The sequence below is a fragment of the Microcebus murinus genome, chromosome 8 (assembly GCF_040939455.1).
Source record: "Microcebus murinus isolate Inina chromosome 8, M.murinus_Inina_mat1.0, whole genome shotgun sequence".
NCBI lineage: Eukaryota > Metazoa > Chordata > Mammalia > Primates > Cheirogaleidae > Microcebus > Microcebus murinus.
The window spans coordinates 38880941-38894580 of NC_134111.1; the positions used below are offsets into that span (position 1 = coordinate 38880941).

The 13640-nt window shown below is 36.7% G+C and overlaps 1 protein-coding gene across 5 annotated transcripts in view; it reads left to right on the top strand.

Moving 5' to 3' along the window:
- PKP4 (plakophilin 4) overlaps positions 1–13640 on the top strand; it is a 222912-nt gene that overhangs the window by 114120 nt on the left and 95152 nt on the right. For all 5 annotated transcript variants that reach the window (XM_076005559.1, XM_076005560.1, XM_076005558.1 and 2 more), the window contains exon 3: positions 4888–5000. In XM_076005559.1, the coding sequence (XP_075861674.1) occupies positions 4888–5000 (113 nt within the window). The remainder of the gene's footprint in view (positions 1–4887; positions 5001–13640) is intronic.

Below are 13640 nucleotides of genomic sequence, written 5' to 3' on the forward strand. Positions count from 1 at the left end.
CCATGAAAGAGGACAAGCCCGGGTGCTGGCAGTAGGAAAAAAGTTTCTCCCTGAGAATTTATGGTACCTATGGGATTGAAAAACTTAAATGGCCAGTGGTAGACATAGGGAAAGATGTTGGCTGTCAGAGAAATACAAAGTAAAACCTATGCAAGATAGCATTCCATCCCTATCTGACTACCAAAAACAAAATTAAGCTCCATAATGCAAACTGATATCAGTGAGAATGTGGAGAAACCATACCTCTCATACACTGCTGACTGGAATATAAATTGATATAACTACTTTGAAAAGTAATCTGATAGGCTGGGCGTGGTGGCTCTCGCCTGTAATCGTAGCACTCAGGAAGGCTGAGGTGGGAAGACTGCTTGAGATCAGGAGTTCGAGACCAGTCTCAGCAAGAGCGAGACCCTATCTCTACTAAAAAATAGAAATTAGCCAGGCATGATGGCACATGCCTCTAGTCCCAGCTACTGGGGAGGCTGAAGCAAGAGAATCGTTTGAGCCCAGGAGTTTGAGGTTGCTGTGAGCTAGGCTCACGCCATAGCATTCTAGCCTGGGCAACAGAATGAGACTCAGTCTCAAAAAAAAAAAAGTAATTTGAAAATCATTATCAAGCAAAATGGAAGGTATATGTTCCTTTCAACCTAGCGGTTCCACTTCTAGGTCTCTATTCTAAAGAAGTCTGGCTTATGTGCGCGATTGTTTATACAAGAACACTTATTTTGCAGAATGCTTATAATTGCATAAAACTGGAAACAACCCAAGGGTTCATCATAATGAGAATATGTAAATACAGTGTGTTTATAGTTGTGCAATGAAATACTACTGAACATTGAAAATAGATGAACTAGATCTATAGGTATTGATATTAATAAATCCCCAAATCATATTGCAATAAAAGCAATCAACAAAAACTGTGTACAGCACACCATCCACATAAAATGTGTGGACATACAAAGCAATTCTATATTGTATACCATTTATGGATCTATAATTATGTAGTTAGTAATGTTATAAAATATTCATGTGAATAATAAACACCAAATTCAGGGTAATGATTTCTTCTAAAGAGAGAGGAATAGGATCTAGGAGAGAGAAACCAGGGAATTTCATTGTATTTTTAAATAAAATTATGTTTTATTTCTCAAAACATCTAAAGCAAATATAATGAAACATTAGGATTTGCTATAGCTGGATCAGGTTTGCAGTAGTTCATTGAATTACTGTCTATACTTCTTCCGTACATTTGCAGTATCTTACAATATTGAAAAATTGTGAGTGAGAGAAAAATCTGTTATTTAAATGGAAGCCATAAAAACAAGACTGTCTCAGGTCGGGTTCTCACTGAGATGGGGTTTTGCATGCAGAATATTTACCATGGATCAGCACCTGTGGAAGAGAGCAAACAGGAAAGCAGGATTGGGCAGGGGAGAATTCCAAACAGGCCTGCAAAGCTGTGGCCAAGGCCACAGGGAGCTCTGCAGCAAGGCCTGGTCTTTATAGTCCTATCTCAATCACTGGCTGGCTGCAAGCTGCCCAAATGGTATGCCCATGGGCACGAGGGCTCTCTGGCACCCCTGCAGGTGCTCAGGGCCACAAGCCACCTGCTGGCAGCTGGGGCAGTGAGCCCTTCCGTGGGCATTGCATCTCTGTCCACTGTGTTGGCCCATTTGAAAGTGAAGCTTTGTTTTCTTCTGTTCTTTGATTCTCTCACAAAGACTATTAATATATTTACCTGAGAGAAGGTAAATATAAAAAAAAGCTTTGTAATGCATGTGAACAGTTTCCATTTTTATGGCATGTTAGTAGCCATGACTATCTAGTTTTTTGACCAGACTCTAAAAGGAAATTGTCATATACTAAATCACAGGCAAGAGCCTTTTATGTTAATTTTCTCGCTCTTCTTAAAAGAGAACAAATATAAAATCCGCCTATAATTTAGATACCCAGTTTTCAATAATAATTTAAGAATGAGCCTTCACATTCTTTATTAGAAGGATAAAATATAAAAATTTAAATTTGTATATGATATCTCTGCATAATCATCTTAATGAGCATTATTTTTGAAATCTTTAGATGTGTTTTTATATGACTGCATAATACTGTCTTCCTCAGTCTAAGAAGCCAGTAGAGACAGAATTGTCAAATATTTATACCCTTCTCACCCATCTTGGTGCCAGTCATACTTAGGTGTTCAACTAATATTCTCTAGGAGTAATAGTAATGATTTTACAGGCAAAGTATACATATATTTTACTGGTAAATATTGACAGGAATTAGGTAACATTTCCAAATTCCATGCTTTATAGCTTCTTGATACTCTGCTTTTGATGTTTTAATTAAATCCTACTCGTAAGAAGTGTGGGCACATAATCGGTAGAATGGTTCTGATAAAAGCGATCACTGACGTTTAATATTATGGCTTCTATGACTAGTAGAGATATAATGTGGACTTTACTCAGTCCATAATAATGTTAAAGGAAGTACCCAATTTTTAAATAAAAATATAGCTACATCATGGGTACATAGGCTTTTCTAGCAACTTGGGCTTTCTTAGGAACTCAACAAGTGTAAATGGTTTCTATAATATGTCAATCAAGGTTTCCAGTTGCAAGAAACAGATTAACATGGCTGATTAAGCAGAAAATGAGTTTATTAAGTGGTTATTAGTGAATTCGCACATTTTGTTACAAGGACTGGAGAACAAAGCTTGAGACTAAGCTTTCAGAAACAGTGTCCAAACCCATGCTGCAAAAACTGTTAAGATAAAGAAATAGCCACCAAGCAGAGACACAACAGTGTGTATGGAGGTCATTTCCGTTTCAGGAACTTGACCTTGAGTCCTAATGCAGGAAGTGCAGCTAGAAGGAAGAAAAGAAAGAAAAAAATGAGCTTCTTGTTTTCTGCAGTTAAAGTCTCAGTGTCAGCACCTGAGTCCCAGTCTCACGTGGGTGCATCTTGGCAAAGTCTGAGTCACCTGTCTCAGCTCCTAGGGAAGGAATTATGGGAAATTAAATTCCAGCTTCTGTCTTCAAGTGGGAACTTTCCCAGCCATTTTCTGGAAAGTTTGTTGAAAAGATCACATGGACAGTCACAAACATGATGAAAATTTATTATTATATGATGGAATTATTTTCTAGGAATGGAATTTCTTTCTGTGTTCCTGTTTGAAACATATCTTAATCCTACTCTGGTATGGTAACTTTTGGCCATCCCAAAATGAGAAAAACACTGCTTGTCCGCAATCCCTAATAGCCACTGAACTCAGAGGACAAAAGTAATATGATGGCTCAGGGAATATTTTGGGATTCACAAATGGTCCTTTCTTGGTCCACTTGATACAGGCAGCCAATCTTTTGGGAAAAGATGTATATAATAAACAATTGAGTAAAATAAATGAAAGAATGGAAGTCTATCACAAAAACTATGATGCTGTTTAAGAACAAAGAAAGAGTAACTGTGAGGTAAGCCTAATAGGATTTTAAAATAGATTGTCTTAACCTGGTATTGAATGTTGTACAGTTTATATCTGGTGTTTTGTTGCTGAATGTTTATTAAGAGCCTAGGAATTGTTAGGCAGAAGCAGGCATTGTCTCACTCACATATTATAATCATATTGTACAGCATTATCGAGCCAAGTATTATTCTAGGCCCTGTCCAATATGCCCACACCAGTCGGGTTCATTAGAAAAGGGTTTTCAGTATCAGAGAGTGATAAGGAGTTCAGGGACTGTTTCTTAAAAATCATTCTAAGATTAGCTTGTGGAACTTGCAAAGCCAGTGCTGTCAAGTAAGTGTACATTTGCCTGATTCCATAGGGAATTAATATACTTTTCAGTTGAATTTTCATAGCAAACAAATATTTACATGTAGTCATAATATTTTAAGTAGTTTTATTTCAGATTAGTTTCAAGATTTAGTGTTCAAATGTCTAGTATTTTGAACTAGCAGTCATTGTCAAATTAAACTACTTACAGTTCAGCATTTGCTTTGAGTAAGGAGATAATATGGCACAGGGGAGCTCAAGGTGTTCTTGGAGATGTTATACTTGATTTTTAGATGTTTTATAGCATGACATGAATTCTATTTATTGAAATCCCATCAAGCTAACAATGAGAGAAATACAAATAATGCATCTTCTCTTACAATAGAACTTATTTGCCTTCATGTGGCACCATAGACATAGATTGAAGAATATAATTTCTTCAGGCGGTCTTTCCAGATTTTTTATCTACTTCTAAATTCCATGTTATAGCTTAGTCTTTTTCATTTTTTTTTTTTGTTTCCCCTCTTTTCCTTCACACATACTGCATTTGGACAATAGCAAAATTTTGTTAGTTACGTCATAGATAAATACAGCAAGACTACTTCTGTGGGATTGGAGTCATTTTTTTTTTCTTTAAAAGATTTTATATCAAACATGGTAAAGTTATTCTCATCATGGGGGTTTACATTTGTTTTTAATGCTGTGCTGACATATAGTATGAAAGAAAATTTAGCCATTGAGGATGAAGAGCTTATATTTGTTGTTGTGCCTCTGATGTAGATACATCAAGTAAGGTCTCTGCAAGCCTTAAATTTAATAAGGCTCTGCAGCAGAAGTACTGTTTAAAAGACCTCAGTTAGAACCACAATCGAAAAGACCCGGAAGATCTACTTGTTTTCAATTCCAAACAAAGGCTGATATTCTAGTGCCTTTAGCTTTGAAAAACCTATGTACCAGTAGGTTATGTATCCCATCCAAAATCTGAATTTCACAAAGCCACCGTACAGCTTTATGTTATGGGTATGTTCCTTTGTTTCCTGTAACATACATTAATCCATATATCTGCCTGAGCAGCAAACCTCAGCGCCTTATATACCTTTTGTTTCCTTGAATCACAGGAGCTTCAGTTTCAACGACTCACCCGAGAACTGGAAGTGGAAAGGCAGATTGTTGCCAGTCAGCTAGAAAGATGTAGGCTTGGAGCAGAATCACCAAGCATCGCCAGCACCAGGTACAGGGCCAGAGGCTCTATCTTTACTCACCCTCAACTTGTATGCCTTATTAGGTTGTCCTGGATGTAGCAGATGATTCTGTTAGTGTTGTTACTGTTAACGCTCTTTCCTGAATTTGACACCAAAAATGTCAGTTTATTCTAATTTTGAGAAGCCTCTTGCAATATTGATTGTCCTTCATTCCTGTGCTTAAAAGTGTTTTATATAGCACTGGCAAACTTCTATAGCAAAAGCTACTATACTACCTTAAGAAATTCGATTTTTTGTTTGTAGGCACAGTTGATGGATATTGTCATGATTAATTGCTAATTATTTAGTAAAGCTAATTGGCTGGTGCTTTGAAGACCTGGCACTGATTTTTTTTTTTAAAAACTAAGAAATATTTCCAAATGAAAAAATTTAGTTAGCTTTTAAAAATGCCTTCAGTTTATGCTGAGTTTTTCAGAACTCTATGATAAACTACCACATGAACTAATTACTATATGAAATAATTTAGTGTATTCAAATATAGTAATTACCAAATGACTACATTACAAAAAAAATCACAAGTCTTATTTTTTATTTAAATAGCCTCTTATGCTACTTAAAAACATGAAAATTACTACCACACATTCCAAATGGTTAAATGACTGCATATCCTATCTATAGATTTCTTTCTTAGTAATTACACATTCCTATAAAGGCTACCATAAAATACTTTTATTGCTTGTGTTTGTAAATGTGGTTTGTTTATGCTTAGGTAGGTATGCCTTCAATAACTTGTCTCTCAGTTATTTCTAACCTCGTAAGTGTTCTACCTTTCAGCATCTTCTGTTACTCATAGGCAAAAATTCCTTAGTGAATAGAATGCTGTCTGTAGTTTCTCTTTTCTAACTGATTGTTGGTATGAATTTTAAACTATTAGGCTGTTAAGTGGTATTCACATGAATTTTTCATCTCTGACTCTCTACAGTTGTATATATTGTGATATATTTGGCAAGGCATAAAGCATACAAGTAAGTTCAATAAAACCTTTATAAAACAAATATAAATTTATGTGATCATTTTTAAATATCCAAGCAGGTTTTTATAAGAAGAGAAATCATAAGCAAGCTATAAAATTATAAGTTAGAAATTTCTAAGTGTGGCTTTACAGCAGCTAATGAAATAGTTTATCAAAGAACTTAAAATTGTAAAAACAAAAATTAGCTTTAATTGTATGTGATATTTTTAAAAAGTTATATGTATCTTTAGCAGCAAAAAGAGCATTTCACAAACTCAATAATGTGGTATAATGTTTTTCAAAAAAGTTTGGACCAATTGGTTTAGAAAAACAGAATTTTATATTAATAGAAAAATTAATTCAATATTTAAAGAATGCAGTTAAGACTTCTAATTCTGGCAATATAGCTAACTAAATTAACATAGAAATTCTCTTGACAAACTCCTAAAAATACTTGATACATCAATAATAAAAGCCAATACCTGGAGGAAATGGCAAAAGAGAAGAGAAAATTTCCAGCTACTAAAAATAGAAAAGGAACTGAAAGCCAGAGCCAGAAGCATTTGAGCTGCCTCTGTAGGAGGCCTGAGGACAGTTGTCAAACTTCAAATGATTTGAGTTTAATACCCATGCAGGAACCAAAGAATGAGGTCTTGAGTGTGCTCAAGATGGTATCTTTGAAGTTAAAATCACTGCATTAAGCCATTTCCTTAAAGAACTCCACCCTTGGTAAACTCCAAGCTTATACCATAGGTGGGTTTGGAGCCCAAATGTAACTATCCACATAGCTCAGGAATCTCCAGCTGAGAAACTAATACCACTAAAACTGAGCTCACAATTAGTTATTATAAAACAGAAATTTAAAAAAACCAAACAAACAAACAAAAAAGAAAACACCACAAGAGTTGACATTAGTAAGATGGCAGAATGGTATTTCCCAGTGCTCATCCTCTCACCAAAACATCGATTTGAGCAACCATCTACACATCAGAATACCTTCACTAGAGCTAAGAAATCCAGATGAGAGATTATAGCATCCAAATGTTGCATATAAATAAAAAAGGGTGCATTTATGAGGGTAGGAAAGACAGTTTCACATTGTGCTTTTTTCATCAAGTATTTTTGGATTAATTCTGATTTTATTTTAAAAAGCATTAAAATACTTACCGTAAAAAATACTTGTCAATGAGTGGGAATCAGTAAGCAGAAGAGTAGGATTTCGAAGTCCAAGAACTAGATACCATTGGAGAAAGTTTGACAGGTGTACACAGTCAAATACCAAGGATGCTCATTGCAGCATTATTTGTAAAAGTAAAAAATATATAAAAAGCATATTATCCATCAGGATGGAAATGGAAAATAAACTGTAAGAAGTAAGCTCTAGAGCAATTAAAATAATTAATTCTGCATGTACCAACATGGACATGTTTGCAAAATATACTTTTGATGGGAAGCTACAAGTTGCAGAAGAATACATATAGAAAGATACCATCTATGAACAATTTTTTTTTGAGACAGCATCTCGCTCTGTCACCCAGGCTGGAGTGCAGTGGTGTCATCATAGTTCACTGCAACCTCAAACTCCTGGGCTCAAGCAATCTTCCTGTCTCAGCCTCCCAAGTAGTTGGGTCTACAGGTGTGTGCCGCCACACCCTGCTTATTTTTTCTGTTTTGGGTAGACACAGAGTCTCACTCTTGCTCAGGCTGATCTCGAACTCCTGAGCTCAAGCTATCCTCCCATCTTGGCCTCCCAGGGAGCTAGGATTATAGATGTGAGCCATCACACCTGACTTGGCATTTGGTTTTGAAGAACTCCATAAGGTCTGTAAAGGAAACCTACTGAAAGTTGTTATTGGAGGCAGTTCTCCTGCTGTCCTAAGAGTGAGTGTGTAAAACAGAATGCAGAGAGGCCAGGCAGCTGGGCAGAATCTATTATGGATTCTTAAGGGTTGTGGGTAAGGTAGGTTTCTTCATTCAGTGAACTCTGGTTGGAATGGTAATCGATCCACGTGGATTGCCCTCCTTCCATCTCACGTTGGATTCCCATGTACTCTTGATGCCCTAACTAAATGCTAACCGTTTTTTATAGCGTTTCCCAAGTTTCTCGGGGAAAGTACTCTGTCTTCATCTGAACTCTCATAACTATCTCTCCGAGCCTGTGCCAGCTCTCCTAGGAGGTGGTGAGGCCAACCGCATTCCCACAGCCCTGGCCTAGTGCTGAGCATACAGAGAAGGCACCCAGCCAAATGGTCGTTGAACAGACAGCGAACCTTGGTGGGGTCCAGGATATTTTGAGCTCATCAGGTAAAGATGCTTTGCCATTAGGTTATCCACTTGGCATCTTTGGGTTTGTATCTACCCTTTCTCATGTCTGCCCTCTTCACACCTTCCAGGGTGCTTTTCCTCGGACCTTGAGAAGACTGTTGACACACTTACTCTGCTGTGACCTCCAGGCTTGCACACTGGCAAGGAGCCTAACGGAATAGAGTGTGTTAGTAAACGGAGCCAAGATTTTTTATTGTGTCACTTGAGAGATCTCCTTTGCGTCTTCCAGTCCCCACCAGCTGTCAGTCTTGGAACTAGAACCTAAGGATACAGAACAGAAATTAGCTTTCAGACCCAGACCTTTCTCCCGTCAGCCATTGCTCATTTGTGCAAAGAAAATTAAAAGTGGAATTACTCCTTGACATGGAGCTTTTTGATTCATATCTTATGTGAAGTAGAGTCAGGTCAGCAAAATGGGAGATTTGATAACGAGTTATCCTTCATATCATTTTATTTGGATCCTGTGTCAGAGTTAGTAAGGTTGACTGTAGGATTGTCTTTCTTTTTTTAGTTCAAATGACATTAATGAAAGGAAAATAAAAATGTTTGTTTTTATTTATATTGTCCAAAGTTTTTGCCATTATCGGCCTCACCCCAGGAGTAAGAAGGAGGCGGTGGCATGAGGTCCTCTTTAGTAAATGACTCCTATATTGTGAAAAATAATATACTGTGAATCCTCTTTCACCAAACAAATGGCTCTAATAGTGAGCAATTTGGTTTCATCATACTTGTAGTGACAAAGATGCGTTTTTAACCTGTGCCAGGAGATGTTCCCATTTCATAAATAGAAAAACCAGACCTCCGTATATTTTTGCATCTACCAGGCAGTGTCCCAAAAAGTGAACTGCACGATTATCATAGACAGTTTACTTGCAGTATGCCTTGTTGAGAACTTAAAAAATCTTAAAATGAAATTAGTTTTTCTATTAATGACTCTTTGGAAATGGTAGTCTTCCAAATAAAGTAGTAAAAAACTCATTTCTGATACCATTTTCCATTTCTTTTATTCACTATAAAAATATTAATAAGATTGGCAATATAAATATATTGTAATGATCCTTAATCTGGAATTGATAGTGTCTGTATCCAGGTGACATATCAGACCAAATCACTGCAGCTTTGAAAAGCCTGAAGGTGGGCTATGGTATCTCTTATTAGGGAAGATACAGCCTTTCTGCATTTATACCAAGTACGCTGTAGTTATCTTTGCATGTAGTATTATCTATGTATTTAATGTTTCACTTCCTTGAAGCTTGGTTATGGAATGAGTTTAAAAAGAAGTTAAACTTGTCTGCATTATACTAAGAACGGTATAGTTATATTTCATCTCATTGAAAGGGGGCTATGGGATCAGTTAATAGAGAAGATACAGCTTTTCTTCACTTGTTCTGTGTATACTATGGTTACCTATTGTTTAATATTTCGTCTGGCTGAAGGTGAGCTATGGAATCAGTTAATTGGGAAGTTACAGCCTTTCTGTATTTATATTGAGTATATTACAGTTATCTATGTACTTAATATTTTACTTGATCCAAAGGTATTTGAAACATCTTTTCAAATGTAAAAACTAAAAATAGAGTGAAGAAATTAGGGCAAAGGGAATGTAAAGTTGAGAAAAATAAGGTAAAGCCAAGGTTAAAATAGTCATAACATTCCATGTACTTGCTAAAGTAGAGAGCCACTTTTGCTCCGAGTGACCTAGTAGCCATGCTAAAGACAGAATCACTAATGAATTCCACAATTCAAGTGTAAGATAAAACAAACCAGGTTTCTCAGGAGGATCCATTGTTCCTGGGGCTGGGGCCTGAGTGGTTTCTCCTTCATGTCCCTATTAAGAATCCACCATACGATGAGGGAAAGAGCGTCCTCAGTGGTCTCTCTCCAGTAAGTGACAAAAGCAGGCTCAGAGGGCTCTATCTTCCACCAATAGATGGAATATAAATGGATGGAATAGTACCTTAACTAAAAGTAATTCTCCAGGGGCCAATTCTGACACTCCAGCTTGGCTCCAGGATGATACTTAGCATATGTAGATGGATGGATCAATTTCGGGTCCGCTAAGCAGGCAGCTGGCCATGACTGTTTCTGTCTGCAGAGCCTTTTAGAGTCATGGATGGCAGTGAGTGCTGAGAGGTGAGGCATCCAGTGCTGCAGTTCACCGTGCAGGTGCACAGTGTACACGTCTTAGCAACAGAAATGACTCTCAGGGGATGCTGTGGTATGTACGGTTCATCTCAGGAAAATTCCACAGCACAGGAGCCTCAGAAGGAAATATATTCTTTCATCCTCATTCTCCCGTGGGCTAGGCAACAATCTTCAAATCCAAATTTTGATGAACGTGGAGTTTATTCTTTTTCTCCCTGCAGTATCATTGATGAGGTATCATTCTCAACATTAATTGAGTTTAAGTTTCACTGGATAGGGTGCCCACCTGCTCAGCCTGGAACTTCCCCATTCACTTGTACTCCCAAGAGGCACAGAAAAAGGCAGGGTGGCCAAGACCATATGCTTGTAAGTCAAGTTTATTAAAGCACAATTTACTTACAGTAAAATTTACTCCTTTGTAGCATAGTTTTATGATCCTTTACTAACACTTTTGGTATACAATTGTGTAGCCACCACCACAATCGACACATAGAACATGTCCATGAAACTCAAAAAAGATAGGCAACCACTTTTTTTAAAAGTTTGCTGTATTTCTTTCTCTTTAGTTTTTTTGTTTTGCTTTGGTTTTGTTTTAAGTTTGAGGTAATTCCTTGTTGGTAACTTTTTATCTTGTTCCTAAAATCCCACGTTGGCATGCCAGGCCTATTCCTTAAACAGCTTTTACTGGCTCCCACTTGTCAGAGGAATCCCCAAGGGGTATGAATTTTGGGGCCTAGAGGTGCCGATATAGCAGCGGTTACATATCACTACAGCCTTCTAATGGCAAGTACACTCCAGGTGGAAGAATTTGGCCAGGGGAAATATTGCCAGGTAAAGTCAGCCTTCAAGTGTGTAATGTGTGGCTTGTGTTCATGTTTCATGCATGTGGAGAAGTTACACTAGTGGTTCAGCTTGTTGTGTGACAAAACTGTGGGAGGATCGGAAAACATAGTTAGAACTGAAGATTCAGTAAATGAAAATATGATCATCATAGACATCTAGAAACTATTTGTAAAATTTTGTAGTGCAGAATGTAAAAACTATTCTTGATACCAGACTTGGAATCTTACTGTTGCCCAGAAACTCATCTTAGTTATATATGCTTTGTTTCTCATTTACTCCTAAATAAGATGTAGATGGTGAAAGAGAAATTTTCTTTCTTCGCAGGCCATAAATTGGTTCCAAGTATTTTACCTTGCAAATCATAGTTTATCTGCTTATTAAGGTAAAGAACTAAATTTTTCCCTTACATTGAAGTAAAAAAAAGGGGTATTTAAAAAGTGGAGCTTATTTAATAATTATAGAAAATATTAATGGCAACTTTCAAAAGTAAAGCACAAGTTTAAATTTTCTTTTCTATTTTATTTTTTTAGGGGGAGATAGGGTCTTGCTCTGTCTCCCAGGCCAGACTACAGTGGCATCATTATAGCTCACTGCAACCTCAAACTCCTGGGCTGAAATGATCCTCCTCTCTTAGCTTTCCAAGTAGCTGAGACTTCAGGCATGCATCACAACATCTGGCTAATTATTCTGTTTTTTGTAGAGACTAGGGTCTGGCTCTTACTCAAGCTGATCTCAAACTCCTGGCCTCAAGCAATCTTCCCACCTCAGCCTCCCAAAGTGCTAGGATTACAGGTGTGAACAACTACACCCAGCCCTAAATTTTTATTTTAACTTTTTGCACATGATTTTAAATTTTGATTATCCTATTGTGTAGTAGTTGGTTCCTTCACATTGTGCATTCTTTGATTAGCTACTACTGGTATTTGGGAGCTCCTTTAGACACAAAGAAAAATCCTGTCATATCAACTAAATGAGGGGGAAATGGGTGGCAATGTTGAAATTAAATAACTTCACATTCTCCCTAAGCTTATCTCTCTCCTTCCAATTCATTTAAAGGCATGCTAAAGTAGGATTCTTTATGGCTTTGGTAAAGGTCATACAATATTAACAAATAGTCGTCTTCTTATCACCGCTTAAGAAAAGAACAGTTTGGGTTTTTTTAATGAAAAGATTTGATTCCCCAGTACCATTCAGATTTTTTTTTTCTTTACACTTTGTAGGGTCCTCTACTGTTGCCCATTAGGTTTTCATTGATACTACTAAAAATTCTAAAAAGTTTTTTAGGGCTGACAGCAGAAAGGGCTTTTTCCTGGTTCAAATCTTTCCTTTGGCAATTATTTTTAAGTCATTATAAAATAAACCTCCTCAAATAATGTATTCTTTTAAAAATGAGTCTTTGAAAAGATTGAATGCTTATGCCTTGACAGTTTATTACTCATTTAATTTCCACTTCAGGAAGATGTGTGATAAAGTTTTCTGTTCCTTTGACCTTCTAACCAACCAAAACCTGAGGGTTTTATAAATTAATTATTTTATTGAGGTATATTTCATATACCGTACAATTCATACTTTTGAAGTGTACAATTCAGTGTTTGGTATATTCATAGAGTTGTTCAAGCAACAGCACTATCTAATTTCAGAACATTTTCATCATCCCAAAAAGAAAAACTCTATCCATTAGCATTCTCTTGCCCATTTTTCCCTTTCTCTAGTCCCCAATAACCACTAATCTTCTTTCTGTCTCTATGGATTTGCCTTCCTAGACGTTTCGTATATGTGGTATTATACAATATGTAGCATCTTTTGCTTAGCATATTTTCAAGGTTCATCCATGCTGTAGCATGGATCAGTTCTTCCTTTTTTTTTTATTTCCAAATAATATTCTGTTGTATGGATACACCACTTTCTGGCAGTTACCAATACTGCAGCTGTGTCTTGAGTTTTAAGAGGGGAAAATCCTAAGGGTTGTGTTCCAGTTGTTCTCAAATTAGTGGGCAACAAGAGAGATTCCCCTTGGCCTGCCACCTATCCTCCACCTCCTCTCATGTGGGCTTGCCGCCTTGCCTTTCTCTTTTGCTTTATGTTTTGGTAAATCCTTTCTTGTTGCTTAAGTAGTTGTTTGTGTTGATTTAAGTGTATAATCAGTAGAGCTATTTGGGATTGCTATGATGTTCATCACAATGTAGTTCACCAAATTTCTTCGTGTTGTATTTGGTCACTAGTGACTGTCTTAATGGTCAAACAAATAAAAGCTCCCTGACTTCATTTATACTTCAGACTAAATGAAAAATAAACTATTTCATATTTGAATATAATTATCAGAAACCCTCTTTGGGATTCTACA